The 17,985-nt window shown below is 35.2% G+C and overlaps 1 protein-coding gene across 1 annotated transcript; it reads left to right on the top strand.

Moving 5' to 3' along the window:
- Positions 1-7,045: 7,045 nt before the first annotated feature.
- On the top strand, positions 7,046-7,898 carry LOC106669133. Its single transcript, XM_014398425.2, has 2 exons — positions 7,046-7,383; positions 7,450-7,898. The coding sequence occupies exons 1-2, from the start codon at positions 7,136-7,138 to the stop codon at positions 7,829-7,831; spliced, it is 630 nt and encodes a 209-aa protein (XP_014253911.1). The 5' UTR covers positions 7,046-7,135; the 3' UTR covers positions 7,832-7,898.
- Positions 7,899-17,985: the final 10,087 nt, after the last annotated feature.

Raw genomic sequence — 17,985 nt, 5'->3', positions numbered from 1 at the left:
ACTACATTAGACCAACTTATTAAATTAATATATATATATAAATTTATTTTCCTAACAGATGTATATTTTATAACTGTAAGTTCTTGGTAAAATTATTAAGTAATTTTCCCAGTTCTGAACAATACTGTCATGATTTTGTTAATGCAGAGGATTTGTTAATGTAAAGGTAAACAGGTAATTCGTGAACATTTTCCCATCAACATCGACAAAAATGTTTTTCAAGCACACAAATAGAGATATGCCAAAGAGGGCGCAAAGGGCCCCGCGACTTTCCCTCAAAAATACATTTGTACGCAAATTATTTATTGTTAGAAAATATAATGTCAAATAAATTCAATTCAATTCAATAATTTTTTTGTTTAAAGAATCCATTTTTAACTATGGAAACAATTTGGTTGATTTCAGTGATCGTCTCAAAATTTATTCATTTGTCGTTCTTTTCATGAAAAGAACAAGCACAAATCTGTCATATCTAAAGAATTTTGGTCTTTTTTCACGAAAATAGCAATTCGCCGATTCGTGATTGAATTCCCCGCTATAAAAACAACGTTTAATTGACTGGACTAGTTGTTTATTCGGCATTCCGGGTTTTATGTCTTTCCAAATAATATTGGGTTTTGTGAGCTTATTCATATTTTTGTTTATTTTTAATTTTGACGAAAATCTTTACAATTCGTGGCTCCAAACAAAGTAGATTTATTTTCAGGTTCTATAATGTTCTCAAATGTACATTGTATTTCTATGTCCACCTGCTTAAAAATGTACTGATTTTATAGTAACATTCTAATAAATCTATTATATTTCGTTGTCCGATTGACCAAATAACTTCTTTCAATTAATTAATCTTTATGTCAGTTGTTGGTTGAAATGAAAAATTTAGGGTTACGAGCGGGCTTCGAACCCACGACCTTCGCTGCTCTAACCACTTAAGCTATCGTGTCTTCGATCCACTAGGACACCAACTCTCCATCTTAACCTACTCTTAGAATTTTCTTTCCTTTTTGCCATTTTTCAAATGTCGTGTAATCGGGATTCGATTCCGGGCGACTAATAAAATTGCCACGGAGATTCTAATAAATATTCCTTACGTCCGGGTTTAATCTGGGCCAATTTCTCGTGTACGGCTTTCGAGTTAAATTCGGGTCAGAATCTTCTAGTAGCGAGTTTTTTAGTTTTTGCAAATCGATATAGCATCCTGACTTCTTAACAACAATTTCGCTAATCTCGTTAAAAAACGTTTAGCGAACAAGAGTTTTTTTTTCAATCGGATAATCGATTTCCGAGTTCTTCATATTCGATAATACATGATGTGATCTTTTTTTTATTATCTTGAACAATAAAATTCTCGATACTTTTCGTCTTTTGATTCTTTTCTTATTGTTCTCTACATCTCGACACGTCCTTACTGGCTATTATCATATAAATATTCATTTTGTTTTAATTAACGTAAACTTTAATTTATGAGTTGTGAGTAATAGAAAATATAAGAAAAAAAGCGAGAGAATGGTAGACAGTCAGACAGACAGGCAGGAATGCTGGCATGAAAAAAAATTTACAAAAACAGAAGAAAGTAAGAGAGTGTTTGAAAAGCAAGGGACAGAAAGAAATAGATCTTACGTGGAAGTTTAAATTTGAGAGTGTTACAGATAAAAACTGTAATTGTTTAAATGAATTTTCATTGTTACATTTCCTATCATTTTGATCAGTCTACTCTTAAATTTATAACATTTTTGCTTTGTGTTGAGTGTGATGTATTTCGTCGAACCCGGTTTCGCCAATTTTCAACTTTAATTTGACGTAGGTGCGTACAAATGAAACCAACTTGCCAATAATCAATACCACTGTACGTGTTTTTGCTTCATTATTTTAATTATCTTTATATATTCTAAAGTCAATTGAGGATGGGGTTTGGCGATAAATGTGTCCTAATGAAGCCACGATAACTTAAGTGGTAGAGCAGCGGCGTATATATCCGAGGATCGTGGCTTCGAATCCCGCACATGAAACTGACTTTTTATCTCAATCAGTACCTTATATAAAGATTAATTAATTGAAAAACATAATTCGGTCAATGGGACCACGAACCCTAATGAATATAGCTTAATGATCATTAAGTAATCCATAGCACTTTTATAACTGCTGATAGTGTAAATCTTTGATACTTTTGCCGGAAAATGTATGTACTGTTTACAAATCCTTTTTAGTTTTATTTAGCCATTTTTAAATGATAAACTACTAACACGTTCTCAAATCTACATTAAATTCCAATTATCGTTGGTAGTCTCTAACATGTCACTTTGTAACCCGGACCTTCTTAACATTTGGCTGAAAGTTCAACTCTTACGTGGGATACCTTTGCCTTCTCTTTACCGAGCCCATAAACATGTTAAATTCCTTTTCTAACCTCATGTCCCGAAACCGACATTAGAGTAACCTAACCCGTTACTCGGAAGTTCAAGCCAGGATGTTAAACCCACGTTAATTTCCAGTTGAACGTAGACGTACAAAGCCTTCAGGGCTGCCTGGCTGAGCATGTAGCATATTATTTCCTTGTGGGAGACTTAAAACATTCACCTTTCTTGGATGAAAGATTGGAGCTTTAAAGAAGCTATCTATAGCAAATCCAATTATGGATTATACAACTTTATACAATACGGGTATTCCTACATATTGAAATTTCCAATAAAAGTTTTATTACTATTCAGCAAAACCGTAGCATAATAAATTCAATATTTTCCAATATTTGAGTTTTGAATATTTATTTTGTACTGTTTATTCGAGACAGACATTTAAAAATAAAATGTTCCACTACTTCCCCAAGATTAAGTAAATAATCGAACCAGGACTTCGGAAGTTTTCACTGAAAATACGTGTAATTTTACAAGTGTCGACAGAGAACAAAATGTTATATGTTGTGTTTATAAACGGTAAATAGCCGAAGAAAAAATGTCAACTTGTCAAATCTACTAGCAGCGTCGATTAATTATTTATCGTGTCGTATTTATTACGATTATTTGGATATCGTGAGATGCGGTCTGGTGCGACGAAGGTTTAGAAAAACATTTTCGTTCTCGTGCCAATATTTCGGACATTATTGAAGTCATCATCAGGGCCTGGGATTTACAAACGTTGTTTATTTAACAAATACATGTAGGATGTAGAAAAAAGAGAATTTATACTATTTCTACTATTCTATTTCTATATTCTATTACTATTATATTTCTACGCTACTGTGCTAATGCGTTTTTGAAATATGCCAAGTACCGCGTGGACGGGGAGGTTGACGGATTCCAGCGTACAATTACAGAGGGCGGACTTAAACGGCTTGGCGAAATCTCTGCATAATATCGTTTTGAGCAGAGCTGTCTTGATCTGCTTGAATTTCACCGAGAGTCGGAGTGAAGGGGTTAACCACAGTATTTCCGTAAACTCAAAATAAAAAAAAAGTGAAGGGAAAGTCTTAACAGTTAGGGTCCGATAAAATAAACAAGTGGCCTCTCCATTCGACAACAGCAATTGATGTAATGTTAGTACAGGACTTCGGAAGTTTTCATTGAAAATACATGTAATTTCACAAGCACCTCCAGTGAACAAAATGTTATATTTTCTGTTTGTAAAAGGAAAAATAATCGAAGAATAAATGCTAATTTGTCTAATCTACTATCCGCGTCGACTATGTACACTTCGTTCCAATTTATTGTGTGGTATTTACTGACCGTTAATTAATGATTATTTGGAGATCGTGAGATGCGGTCTGGTGTGACGTAGGTTTCAGAAAAACATTGTCTTTATGGTGCCTACGTTTCGATCTTTGTTGAGATCATCATCAGAGCCTGGGATTTATGAACATTGTTTAAATTTTACAAATACATGTAGGATGTTTAAAAAATCTATATGAATTTATAGAATTTATACAATGCTAGAAATTTTTAATTCAGTTTGGGTAGCAACCGGTCCCCTTAAGCATCAGAAAAAGTCCGGAGACCGCCGGATCTACTAGCCGAGAGTCTGACGACTTAACCACTCGGCTACCGCGGCCCCCCTCCTTTTACATCACCCTTCCACACTAAATACGTACATAATATTTTGGCAGCAGTTCCCACAGATCAAATTCAAACTACGTTAGATACATTTAATAGATTTCACCCACGTCTACAATTTACACATGAAATCGAAAACAACAAAACAATTTTTACATACATTCGTAATAAAACAACCAGATGGCACATTAATCACAGATTGGTATCAAAAACCAAGAAACATAGATCGCTACCTCAAAATTACATCTCACCATCCTCTTCCTACAATAATAAACAAGGCCAAAGGGCTACTTCATAGAATTACTACCCTAAGCCATGAATATTTTCACCACAAGAAAATAAAAATATACCAACATATCCTACATAACAATCACTACCCTAAACACATAATCAACAGAATAACCAACAACTACAACTCAACAATAACACTATCCACTATTAGTAATAATACTACATCAAATCTAACAAATACAGACATCCGGCATACATATCCATGACATTCATTCACGGCTTATCACATAAATTAAACACATTCCTCTCTTCTGATAACTTTAAAATAGCTTTCAAAATCTATAAAATAATTCACTCACTTTTTCCAAAATTATAGATCCCAAACCAGTAACAAATAAATCTGACGTAATTTACAAAATCAATTGTTTAAATTGTCCGGCAACTTACATCAGTATTGCATCCCAATACCTGGACAACAGAATAAAGCAACATATCTATGATTGCAAAAAACCCAAACAAAATCTTACAGCACTGGCTAACCACCATTTTGAACACAAACACAATTTCGACTTCAACAATCAAAAAAAATTACACACAGAACAAAAAAAAACATAAATGTAACTTTTTAGAAATTGCTTACATAACAGGGATAAACACAGCATCAATTGAACACATGTAAACTCAGTCGCAGCTACGCCAATATCATTTTCATCATCAAATTCGATATCGATAACATACATAGATAATCATCACATCGCACAATACATATAATATAACATATACAACAATCATCACATTCCTTACCTCAAACATTTCTACATAGTCTTATTCTTCAAAAATTTGACTTTCTTCACAAATTATCCCCGTCTATATAATCCTGAAAGGATAATCAGGCCGACCCATTACCCATTTTTTCCCATTGTCGGCTCCTTTCACCTCAAAGAAGCCGACTCCTCATATAAAAATGTCTTTCTATCCCGACTTCCCTCCGCACTCCTTCAAAATCCAACCTATATAAACATAAACCAGCAATATCTCATTGGCAATCTCAGCACGAGACACAAGAATAACACAATTTCGCAGAAAACAAACACTTTTTCCTTAAATTCATTTTTTTCCCACATCCTACATGTATTTGTAAAATTTAAACAATGTTTATGAATAACAGGCCCTAAAGAAGATCTCAATAAAGATCGAAATAAAATCTTTTTCTAAAACCTACGTCACACCAGACCGCATCTCACGTTCCCTGAATAATAATCATTGACTAACGGTCACTAAACTCCACATAAAAAATGGTTTTGAAAAGTCATATTTATAATTATCAATCCATTTATGTTTAGTGGTCTAAACTACCAAATGACTTCATTCAATTAATTATTCTTTCTATGCAATGTCTTGGTTGATATGAAAACCTTTCTTTCCCAAATTATCCCCGTCTATATAATCCTGAAAGGATAATCAGGCCGAACCATTACCCATTTTTCCCATTGTTAGCTCCTTTCACTTCAAAGAAGCCAACTCCTCATATAAAAATCTTTTTCTATCCCTACTTCTCTCCCCACCCCTTCAAAATCCAACGCACACAAACATAAAACACCATTATCTCACTGGCAATCCCAACACGACATACAATAACGAAACAGAAAAGAAACACTTTGTGTGAGTACAAATATTTTGATGGAATCTAAAATTTCTACATGTATTTGTAAAATTTAAACAGTGTTTATAAATCCCAGGCCCTGAAGATGATCTCAATAAAGATCGAAACGTTGACACGATAAAGAAAATATTTCACTAAAACCTACGTCACACCAGACCGCATCTCAAGATCTCCAAATTATCATTATTAAATAAAGCTAAAGCGGTTGAGCATTTGAATTTAATTTTAGATGGACTTTGAGGACAAAATAAAAAAACCCGTAGAAGTTTGTCTTGTTTTACTTTTACTGGATATGCTGATGATAAAGGTATAAATTAATTTTCTTAGGTTCGTGAAAAGTTTCTTATAATTTAAAAAAATAAATAATTTTCTGAGTTACACTCTTTGACATGTAAAGCTGTTAAAGTTTTAAATTGGCAATTACTTTTTGTTGTGCAAACGACAGGAGATTTTAGTTGTGCCGGTACTTTCATTTGGAAGTCGGCATGATTAAATCGGACAGGAAAGGGTTTTATGCCGTTTGAAGGCGGCGTCGACCCTGGGATTGAGTATATCTCATTAACACGGCTCAACCCAAAATCCAGCCCATGCGAGTTTCCCTTTCATGCGAATTCGACGAATGCACGGACCGGTTTAAATAAACCGAAACGGCAGCACGTTTGTTTAGATGAACATGAAACAATTAATTAATTATTTGTACTAATTTGCGAGGGTATATCATGTAGACCGTAATTACATTGCGCAATTTTACGGCAAATTTATTTTAAAATCAACAGTATGTCGGTCTTAAAGGGACAAATAACAAATTATGACTGTAGATACATGGCTTATAACGTATAAAATGGGGCGTTATATTGGATAGATTTTTCTTCATAAACAAAGCAAAATCCTTCCTTTTAAACTAGAGTTATGCATTGTGTTGCGCGTTTTGTTTTTCATTCTTTTTACTTTCTCCAAGCAAACCTTAAAAATATTAACAAAGGTGGAAAATTCCGTACGTGACATGAATCCAAAAGAGATATATGTAAATGGTGAATTCACTTATTTCTTACCTTAGAAAAAAAAGACTTAATTAAAAAAATGAATTAATTTTTGTTTATAACCATCAGTGGAGAAAATCACATGTTTCAATCAAAAAATATATTTACGTTGTTTTAATTTTTATTTACTTTTTAGCAAATCGGGTTTTTTTTTTCAAAATATGGACGAGTTCACTCTTTTTAAAAAGCTTCAGGTTATGCGAGGACTTAAGGTGTCGACGATAACGTCGACATTGGAAGAAAGCGGAGTGAGATTGACAAACGCGACGACCAGGCGGATCTTAATGAAAGGCTGCGAATCGGGCGCTTTTAAAAAGACGAAAATCGGCTTCAAGCTTATAAAGAAAATGTGCAATAAGCATATCAAAAGCTTTTTCCAAAAGGATTATAATCCTGATGTCAGTTCGCTGTAAGTATTCGATTTTTGTGCCTATTTGGTTTTCAAATTAAGCCAAAACAACGAGAAATTTTCCAGAGTGAACGTCCAAAAAGACAGGCCTTGCTGTTCAAAAGACCCCGTGGTAGAGGTTACAATCCTGAGCGACGATGAGGACAAAACGGACCAGGCTGTCGTGGAAAATGAAATCAAACCAATAGACCTGAGTGCAAGAGAATCGCAGGTCCTCATAGAGCCGCATGACGACCAGGTCGAAAAAGTCGAAAAATCACCAGAAGAAGCTCCTTCCGCAGATGCTCCCGCAGTGAATCCGGATGATACTGAGCAGCCGGTTGAAGAAGCCCAGTCGTTCTCCACAGTTCTGGACGAGTGCTGGCAGGAGGTCGACAGGTTTCTTCAACGACTGGAGATGCCAAGTTGCCCCGAGTCACTTAACAGCCAGGCAATATATAAATCATAAATATAAAAACAGTGATATATCCTTTAGATTTTTATATCAAAATAAAAATGATCCGTATCTCTAAAAATAGCCTTCGTGTTATGTATTTTATATGTATATAAGTATATAAATTTACCACATCCGTCTATAGCAACTTGAACGTAGTGGTCAATTTTAAATTTAGGAGAAGTAGTACATTAATTCTCCTACACTACACTTTTTACGTTCCGCTCTAGGGTGAGGTCGCGAGGATATTGACGCTTTGGTGGTCAGCGGATAGTCGGAAAGGATTCGGGATGAACGGTTTTGGAATAGCAAGTTGGGATGGGTGTCCAGGCTTTTATTTTGGTATAAACTCCGACTCCTAGCGTTTGGAAGAAAATAGGATTTGTAGCTCTGTGTAGAAATCTAGATCGGATGCGATGTAGGGGGTTAGGGAATGATTGGAATGCTTTTGACTTAAAAGACTAACATTTTTGGATATTGAAACGCTTTGGTGAACCGCACATTTCAATATCGTCTGTCTTGATAGGGTGTACTATATTTTGCAGTTACATTTTTGATCTGTTTGTTAGTAGTCTTTTGGGTAGTTTATGTAGTCTTTTCTATATGTCATTTCTATACTTTCTAGTCGAGTGTGGGGGTTCCAAATTATGCGTACCGATGTAAAATTCCAAATAATGGACGAAATTGACTTCTGGAACATGAACATACTTGTAGTGGAAGAGAATTGATGCGACAAAGGTAAAGTTATTTGCTGGGATCGGTTTCATTGAGTCTAATCCTCAACATATTTGCTTCCGGTGCACAAATAGACATTGACCTCCACAGTAGAATTGCAATCCGGCAGCTAAGAGATGGAAACGAGCCAACAATGGTAAATTTGGATGCGTCAGATAGGGAAAGGCTACGAACTGCACCTAGAAAGCAGATCCGGGAGATCCTTACAGTTCGGATAGACAACTTGTGGCAGGAAAGATGGGACGGAAGCACCAAGGGAAGGCTAACCCACGAGTTTCTACCCAGTATTGAGGACCGAGCAAAAGCAAAGTGATTTCAACCAGATTTCTGGATCACACAAATAATGACAGGTCACGGAAATTTCAACGCCTACTTGCACCGATTCCGTAGAGCTAACAGTCCACTGTGTCCCAACTGTGGAGTTGATGACAGTGTCCAACACAGATTATTCAACTGCCCCCTCCTTGAGAGTGTGAGGGAACCACTAAAGCTCCTCTTCCGCCACACTTCGCCACCGGCACTCAACGAATTGTTTAAAGAAAAGAGGACGTTTGAGGTCCTCAAGGCTGTTAGCCGAGCTATAGGGGATAAAGTACGTGATTAGTTTTTTTTTCTTTCTTTTTTCTTCATTTTCTTCCTATGGTAAGTTACTTGTTAGATCTTAGCGTTTCCGGGCTGGTTACTCCTTGTACCCATAATTGTTATTTATTTATTAAAATATTATATTTATTAGAAAGTGTATTCAAAAGGATTAACCAGCAAGGGGGAGACCTATTAGATTAGATAAATTAATAATAAGAAAAAAAAGTTGGGTGTGTTGTCTAGAGCACAAGGTGGAACTGAAAACATAATTTAGGGTAAATTAACAATACGAAATACAATTTTTGTTCTTTATTTTGTATAATCACAATGTAATTACGTTGAAAATGCATACAATTATGATTGTGTAAGAATTTGATTGTGCTCTGACTGATTGTCGTTGGTATCAGACTCTAGAAACGAAACTATTGGTTTATGGTAACTGAAATATGAGACAAATACTTTTGATTGAAATGAATTTCCTAAATATCTCAAAAACTCCGTCAATCGTTGTTTCATATTTCGTTGTATTTTCATTTGGATCATTGGACATATTAAGATCTAATTTTGTTTTCAAAAAATCCACTAGAGGCTTTGATGTATCTTTGGAGAAGTCAACATTGAAATCTCCACTCATAATCATTGGTAATGTATGGAAATATTCTTCGAGAAGAGCAGATCCTACTTTGGTGTAGATAATTAAGTTTGCGTGGATGAATTTGATGATGTCTTTTACACTTTGATTAGGTGAAATATAAATAGCTACTATTACAATTTATTGTCTATTTTCTATTATACATTTCGATACACAAATTTCGCCAATTGGTGATATATTGAATCCAAATGTTTCTGAATGTTGAAGTGTGACAGCCATCAGCGAACTAACAAGAGTCGACGTGTCTCTTATTTTTGAATATAGCTACACCTGCAGATCGGCGATCAGGTCTTTTGAATTTCACAACACAATCAAAATTCGGGACATCAACGTTTTCTTCATTGTTCACCCAAGTTTCAGATAAAATCAGTATAGTCGAACGTTGTGTAACAGTATCATCGAGATCCAAAGCATGTGCCCATAAACTTCTCAATAATTATATTCACAATAATTATTTTGAAAAACTTTTCGCTTCAGAAACGTATTGGTAAAGCGCACAGTAGTTAGCGTCGATACTGAAAGCAACTGCTTCGTCATGCTCCCTCAAGTAACGCTCATTCGTGTTAGTCCGGATTCAGTGCCGAGTTCGGCCGAGCGCGTATACAGCGGTGACGCTTTGACTCTATTTCTCTCTCACTCTCTCTCGCTCTACTGACTGTCTCTCTCACGCTTAGTCGACTCGAGCCGATTCTACCCGAAGAGCGTTACATCTTCGAGCGTGACGGCTCAGTCTCATTCAATACTCACAAAAAAAGTGCTGAGCGCGCCTAAAGAAGTTTTCACTTCAAAAAAATTTCCCTTCTTCCTTGGGTCTTCCCTTTCAGGGCAAGGTCGAAGGAAGACGTTAAGCACAATAAGATCCCCTAAACTTGCATCGCATTTGAATTAGTTTAGTGGACGTGGTCCGCCGGTATCGGGTCTCCCTTAGGTACGGCGGGGAGGTGGAAGGGAAAAAAATCTTGAAACATTCTTCCAATTACGATATGTGATCCTGGATATTTGCTGAAAAGATGGCAGTACCGTCTGCATTTGTGAATAGGATTGTATCGGAATTGATACGTTTGCAGTATACTGAATAAGGAATGAGGCTATGGATACTGCCTTGCGGATCACCTGCTTCCGCATAGTGGTTGAAAATACCTATCGGACAGTGGGTAGGGTGAGGTATCAGAAAATGGAAGTATGCTCTTGTGTTTGCATTGCAGGTTCAGTTACCAATGTCGATCTAGGAAATCACCCCAGCAAACAGCAATCCTTCTGCTCAAGACAGAATGATGTCTACTATTCCGTGGCTCTGTTGAATGGTGGTCCGGCCTGGGCCGGAATATAAATTTACGGAGAGTGTTCCAGCGACGGACAAATTGCTCTTCGGCAATTCGATTAATAATACACACAAATTTATAGTGCTGAAAGTTTTTTTTTTTATGTAGCATTTTCAAACATTCAAAAAATATAAGTAGCAAAGCCAAGTTTTTTCGTTTGTTTTCTAGCGTTTTTATAATATATAGATAAGAAAAACAACTTTTATGTTTAATTTAAGAAAAATAAACAAATTTCAATTGTTTAAAAAATAGCGTATGTTGGGGTTCTTTTCCTCAGATTCTATTTTTAAATTTTTGATCCGTCTATAGCATTATGATATACCTTCAAAAAATTAAACATATCAAGTAGTTTTAGAAAAACAGGTCAAAATACTGAGAAAAAAAACTACTTTCCAGAAAACACGATTGAATTAAAAACCGATATTTGTTGGTGTTTGGATGAAATTTACGTAAAATTCTATCTTTCAATTAATTAAGGTTTTTAGTTGAGATCAAAAAGTCAGTGTTACATGCTGGATGAATGGCAAAAAGGATGGAAAAAAAATGAACCCACGATCTTCGGCTAAATAAGCCGCTTGAGTTATCGTGAGCTAAGTGGTAGAGCAGCGGCGTATCTAGCTGAATAACGTGGGTTCGAATCCCGCTCGTGACACTGACTCTTTTAACTCAATTAAAAACCTTAATTAATCGAAAGATTTTAATTGGTCCAGCAGACCACGAAAACTATTGAATTTAGTAAAATTCTATGTCATGGTATGATGTATTGATGAAGACATTTTCCTATCGTTGTAGAACTGTTTCATGAACTATGGCAACAATATTTTATTAAGTATAATAAGGTTTTTTAATAGGTTACGATGATGGCTCTTTACTCCCTGGCATATGATATTGTTTTAGCTTTTTTTTTTCATTACAATGGCCACCATTGACGGTTTTTCCACCAAAAATTTTTTCCCCCTTCTACATCAACAACTCGACTCATTGAGAATGTTTTGCCTATCTGTCTGCATCTCGGATTTTATCTCGCTCCTCTTCAATGAAAATGTAAACAATCATGAACATTTTGTGTAAGTATTTTGTAATCACGATAAAGAGGATTTTTGTGTAAATTTTGAGCTGGGAAACGTGTGATCTCAACCCGCTCGTTGGATGGCCATGGAATAGAGACCAGCCGTTCAAAGTATACAATTTTTCAAATTCAGAAAAAATAACATACTTTTAGGTTTCACAATTACAAAATTTTTTAGCACTTTTAGTACAGTTTAATAAAGAATATTGTTTTTTCATTTCTAAGTGGGTTACAAACTTAAGCGTCAAAATATTACATTAATTTAAACTTTTATAAAACCTTGAAATATTTTAAAAGCTTATAGTTTTTTTAAACAAAATAATAACTGCAGTTTTGTTCATTTTTAAATTACATCGTAAAAACAAAATCATTTTGAATATATTTTGTCGTAAAATATAAAATTCAACATCTAAAAATATATTACTATTATTAAGTGCGAAATATATTACAGAACAATAAAAAAAAATGGTAAAAAGATTTTTTTATTTTTGTTCATAATACGAATTTGCTTTAACAATTAAACTGCAATTAATCCTTTAAATAATTTATTGTGGAAAAAATGGCAAAAAGTAAAGTGTTTTTCAAGTGTATTACACAACTAGCCCTTTTCCAACAAGCGTTCGTTATTTTTATGGTAATTTTCCACATTAAAGGATAATTTAAGCCCTAACCCTCCAGACGACGTCAAATCCGAGAGATGTGACAGTCGCATTATTCCCTTGATGTCAAAATATGCCAACGCGAATTACCCCTACCTCTAACAAGTTTATCCACGTGAAGCGTTCGTATTAGTTTCAATGAGAACCTAAATCGATCTGACGCAGACGGTGAGCGAAGATCGATTTACTCCTCACTTTTGGTTATTTAAAACCTTTTAATTGTTGTCGATTGCCGATTATAAGACTCGTCGTTGTACTTTATGTAACTAAAAATGTTTANTTTCATACAGCACCTATTTTCGTATTGTGAAGAGTACGTAACTGTATAAAAATTGTATTTTTTAATATTTTTCTTCTAATCTATTTGTAAACTAAATTGTGAAAACCAAAAGAGTCTACACGAATTGTACGTATAATGTTCAATGTACAACTCACATTAAGTGGCATATAGGTCCATGAGACCTACTTTACAATATTAAATAAAAATTAATTATTCTTTCAAAGGTCTTGGTTGAGACAAAAAGTCAGTGTCACGAGCGGGATTCGAACCGACGAAGTTCGGCTCAATACGCAGCTGCTCTACTACTTGAGCTATCGTGACTTCGATCCTCTCGGACACCAATCTCCCATCTCATCCTACAAAAGTTCGAAATTTCCCTCTTTTGGCCACTTTAAAATGTCTTGTATCGGATTGGATTCTTCGGTTGTAGGTTGAGATGGAGTGTTGGTGTCCGAGAGGATCGAAGTCTCGATAGCTCAAGTGGTTAGAGCAGCGGCGTATTTAGCCGAAGGTCGTGGGTTCGAATCCCGCTCGTCACACTGACTTTTTTATCTCAACCAAGACCTTAGAAAGAATAATTAATTGAATGAAAGAAGTAACTTAGTCAATTGACTACGAAAACGTAAATGAATTAATAGGTAAATAAAAAGTTTATTGAACCAATCCCTCATCTTTTTATTCCTAATTCTCTTCTCTTATATTGTTGAACATAAGAAGCCATTTTACTCGTCATCAACCTCCTGAGCGGTGTGCTGATAGAGACCACCGAGTCAGGGCTCCAGTTGTCCTCCTTCGAATGTCTCGATGTAATTATGACTCAGCACATTTCCAGAGATTAGTGATGAAGACCATATTGAAGGTCTATTAATGGCTAAAAATTTATTGCCATTTATGAGAACCTACGCTGAACCTTTTCATTGATAAAGTTTTGGTGTGAAATTAGACCAAATTTTGTCAGTTTCGATAAATCTTTTTTTATTCATTCATTCGTCCTCACTTTCTCACTCTCCCTTTCACTCTGTTTTTCGGTCTGTCTGATTCTCTCTCTCTCTCTCTCTCTCTCTCTCTCTCTCTCTCTCTCTCTCTGTGTCTGTTTTTACATCTCTCTTTTTTCAATAAAAACAACAAAGTAAGTTATGAAAAGTCTTACTTAAAAATGGTAAATATTCCATGGTTTGTGAAATGAAGATTTTATCTATACACTTTCTTTGTCTCAGTATTTCTCTCTCTCTCTCTTGCACTCTGTCTGTCGGTCTGTCTGATTCTCTCTCTCAGTCTCTCTCTCTCTCCTTCTCTCTACTCTCATCTCTCTCACTCCCTCTGTGCCTGTTTTTACTTCTCTCTTTTTTCAGTAAAAAAAACAAAGTAGGTTTTGAAAAGTTTAACTTAAAGATGGTAAATATTCCACGGTTTGTGAAATGAAGATTTTATTTATACACTTTCTCTGTCTCAGTATTTTTTTCACTCTCTCTTTCTCACTCTCTCCCTAACTCTCTCTCTCCCTCACTCTCTTTCTCTCTCGCTCTCTCTCTCTCCCTCACTCTCTTTCTCTCTCGCTCTCTCTCTTTCTCTCTCCCTCTCTCACTCTCTCTCACTCTCTCTCTCTCTCCCTCACTCTCTTTCTCTCTCGCTTTCTCTCTTTCTCTCTCCCTCTCTCCCTCTCTCCCTCACTCTCTTTCTCTCTCGCTCTCTCTCTTTCTCTCTCCCTCTCTCCCTCTCTCCCTCACTCTCTTTCTCTCTCTTTCTCTCTCGCTCTCTCTCTTTCTCTCTCCCTCTNATTAACTAATAAACTGATTAATTAACTTGCATATATTTAAATATTCGTTTCACAAATATTTTAAAACGGCGTACTTAAGAAATTCTGGGCCGGGCTTTAAGCCGGAAACGCACTTACCGATGCAACGCTATGCGGCGCAAATCCAAAGTTCAATTTTCCATAAGATTGTATTATCCCCGTGCCCATCTGGCCGATACTAACAATACCCTACCTACGCTCTGCGATCCTCACGTCCCAGATTTTCGTCGGGTAGCATCGAGTACAGTCAAAGAAAAAAGAAACAGACACTCATATTTTTATTCAAACTACATGTATTATTGTGTTTATATTAATTATAGCCTACTTATTTTAATATAAACCAAATTAACCGAGATCAAAAATTTATTTATTTTAATTTAAAAAAATTAATTTTAATGGTTTGGTAGAAAATTGATCAAAACACTAGAATACAATTTTTTAATATAATGAATTTAACTAACATTTCACACGGTTTTACTCATAAAATTGAACTAACAATTTATTTCATGGTTTTGCTCATAAAATTACATCATTTTCGTTTATTAGCTTTAGAACGGACATATGTTTTTTTAGTTTATTTCAAATTATGTATAAGTAATTTTGTCGTTACGTTAATTACAACATTATTTTAATGCAAACCAAATTAAACGAGATCAAAAATTCGTAAGTTTTTTAAAAATTATTTAATTATGATGGTTAGGTGGAAAATTTATCAAAACACGGAATAAACGCTAAATGTTATTACAATTCTTTTCAATTAATTAAAGTTTTGGTTGAGATAAAAAGGTCAGTGTCACAAGAAGGATTCGAACACACGACCTTCGGCTCAATATGCCGCTGCTCTACTCCTTGAGCTATCGTGACTTCGATCCAATCGGACACCAACTTCCCATTTCAACCCCACTTTTTTTTTTAATTTCAACCCTTTTTGCCATTCATCCAGCTTGTAACATTGACTTTTTTATCTCAACCAAAATTTTAATTATTTGAAATGAATTTATTTGGTCAAGAGGACCACGAAACCTAATAAAATGTTATTGCAATTATTGAATCAAACATTAAAACAGAAACTATTTGATCAGTAGTCATGAAAGTTTAAATTTAGTGTTTCTCATTTGTTGAAAAATGGATCCTCATCATTTTTCCGCTGGACCCTTTAATTGTTTATTCTTTAAATCGTTCGATGTTAATTTTGTCGAATATACCAAGAAACTTCAATATATATTATATGATTCTGTAACACCGAAAAAAAAAAATTTACTCACAAGCATTGGAATGCTAAGTTCAGTAAATATTACTGAGGCGCCATTATCAAAGTCAATACAATGGCAAAAGCTCGATATTAATTTATAATCCGTACGGAAAGTTGCACAATAATGCTACTTTGATAGACGCAGAGTACGACACGATTAGTAGTGACCTCATACACACCTAGAAAAAAATCGTATTTAAAGCATAAATTTTCAGTTAGTTTAAAGTTGTTCCAAGCCCAAAATCCACACGAGTAACCCTGCACGACGTTCCCGGTCGTGAATTATGCTTGGGGGCCAGACCTGATAAAACTTTCTCCACGAGCGAGAGCAAACAAAATAATTGTCTGTCTTGTCAAGCTTCGGGAATAGTGTTGATTACGATCTTTATTTACCTTTTTCTTTACCCGAGGAACTCATACTAAACTAAGGCCGCTTTTTATCTACGCTGGGATAAAATGCGGCCATAATGTAAATATAAATTTGTTTTAAATTGCTCAAAAATCTTTATTTTAAGATTGTAAACTAGCACAGTTTAATTAACCTTCTTTATAAAATTAGAGCAATAATTAAAAGTTTTTTCTTTTGTTCCATATATCTAAGAACGAATTTAAAATTGTTATTTATCCTCTTCTTCTGCGGTCATAAAGGTTTCATCTAATTGGCATGGCAGCAATAAACTATAATTATTCATATTTGCTAATATCAGTATGAACGACAGATATTCCACACTTCAATATTCAAATTAATTAGGTACCAATTTCGAACTCTCTCTCTCTCTCTCTCTCTCTCTCTCTCTCTCTCTCTCTCTCTCTGTGTCTCTCTCTCCTCTCTCTTCTCTCTCTCTCTCTCTCTCTCTCTCTCTCTCCTCTTCCAATTCTTCCAATTCTGTCTTAATTCTTAATCAATACGTTTATATATATTTTTATCCGTACTGATAAATTTTATTAACACTTTCATTTAACCTTTTACGGCGTTACGATGCTAAACCGTCATAGTTGATCTTTGTTGATGGGTTAGAATGTTGTGGACGCCGTAAAAACGCAAGTCATACACAAGAAACTACATTTGTTCTCATTGTAATTATTCATCTATACTATGCATTAACCAGTACTTTCTTAATTACTTCTTATTTATCTAATCTAACTCAAAAGGTTATTTTTTTTACGAGGGTTCGTAACAGCAAGGGGTCATATAAACCCTCAAGGTGCCGGTGTTTTTGAAAAAAAGCTCATTTGTAAGTACGTCGGGTTCGAATGCAGAGCCGCTGGATTCGACCCCGGGACCTTTACCTTACACTAATGAGCGCAGTGTCAAAGACTAATCCTTGCTGCCACCGACGCCCCCTAACTCAAAAGGTTTAGGAACAATCTTCACTCTTTTTCATGTCGTAAATATTCTCTCTCTCTCTCTCTCCTACTCGCTCTATAAATAAGGATAAATTAGTGATTATTCATTCATACATTCATTCTCTTTCTCCCCCTTTCTCACACTCCCTCTCACTCACTCTCTCTCACTTTCTCTCTCTCTCTCTCTTTCTCTTTCTCTCCCACTCCCTCTCACTCTGTTCCTTATTCGCTCTCCTTCAATCTTTAACTCTTACTCTTTTGTTCTCTTTATCTCTATCAATAATTCCTTTTTAATTATTCTCGTTGATATTTTCATTCTTTCTGTAATGTGGAGTCTTTCGAGATTCCATTCAGTAAAGACCGAATTCATTCTCTCTCAATCTCTCTCCTCAAATCCCTCTTACTCTGTCCTTTTTCGCCCTCCATCTCTCTTTATCTCTCACTCTTTTACTCTCTTTATCTGTCTCAATTATTCT

The sequence above is a fragment of the Cimex lectularius genome, unplaced genomic scaffold, assembly GCF_000648675.2.
Source record: "Cimex lectularius strain Harlan isolate CLEC.00 unplaced genomic scaffold, Clec_2.1 scaffold448, whole genome shotgun sequence".
NCBI classification, from domain to species: Eukaryota; Metazoa; Arthropoda; class Insecta; order Hemiptera; family Cimicidae; genus Cimex; species Cimex lectularius.
Note: the sequence above shows the minus strand (reverse complement) of the source record. Positions and strands in the feature narration are given on the sequence as shown.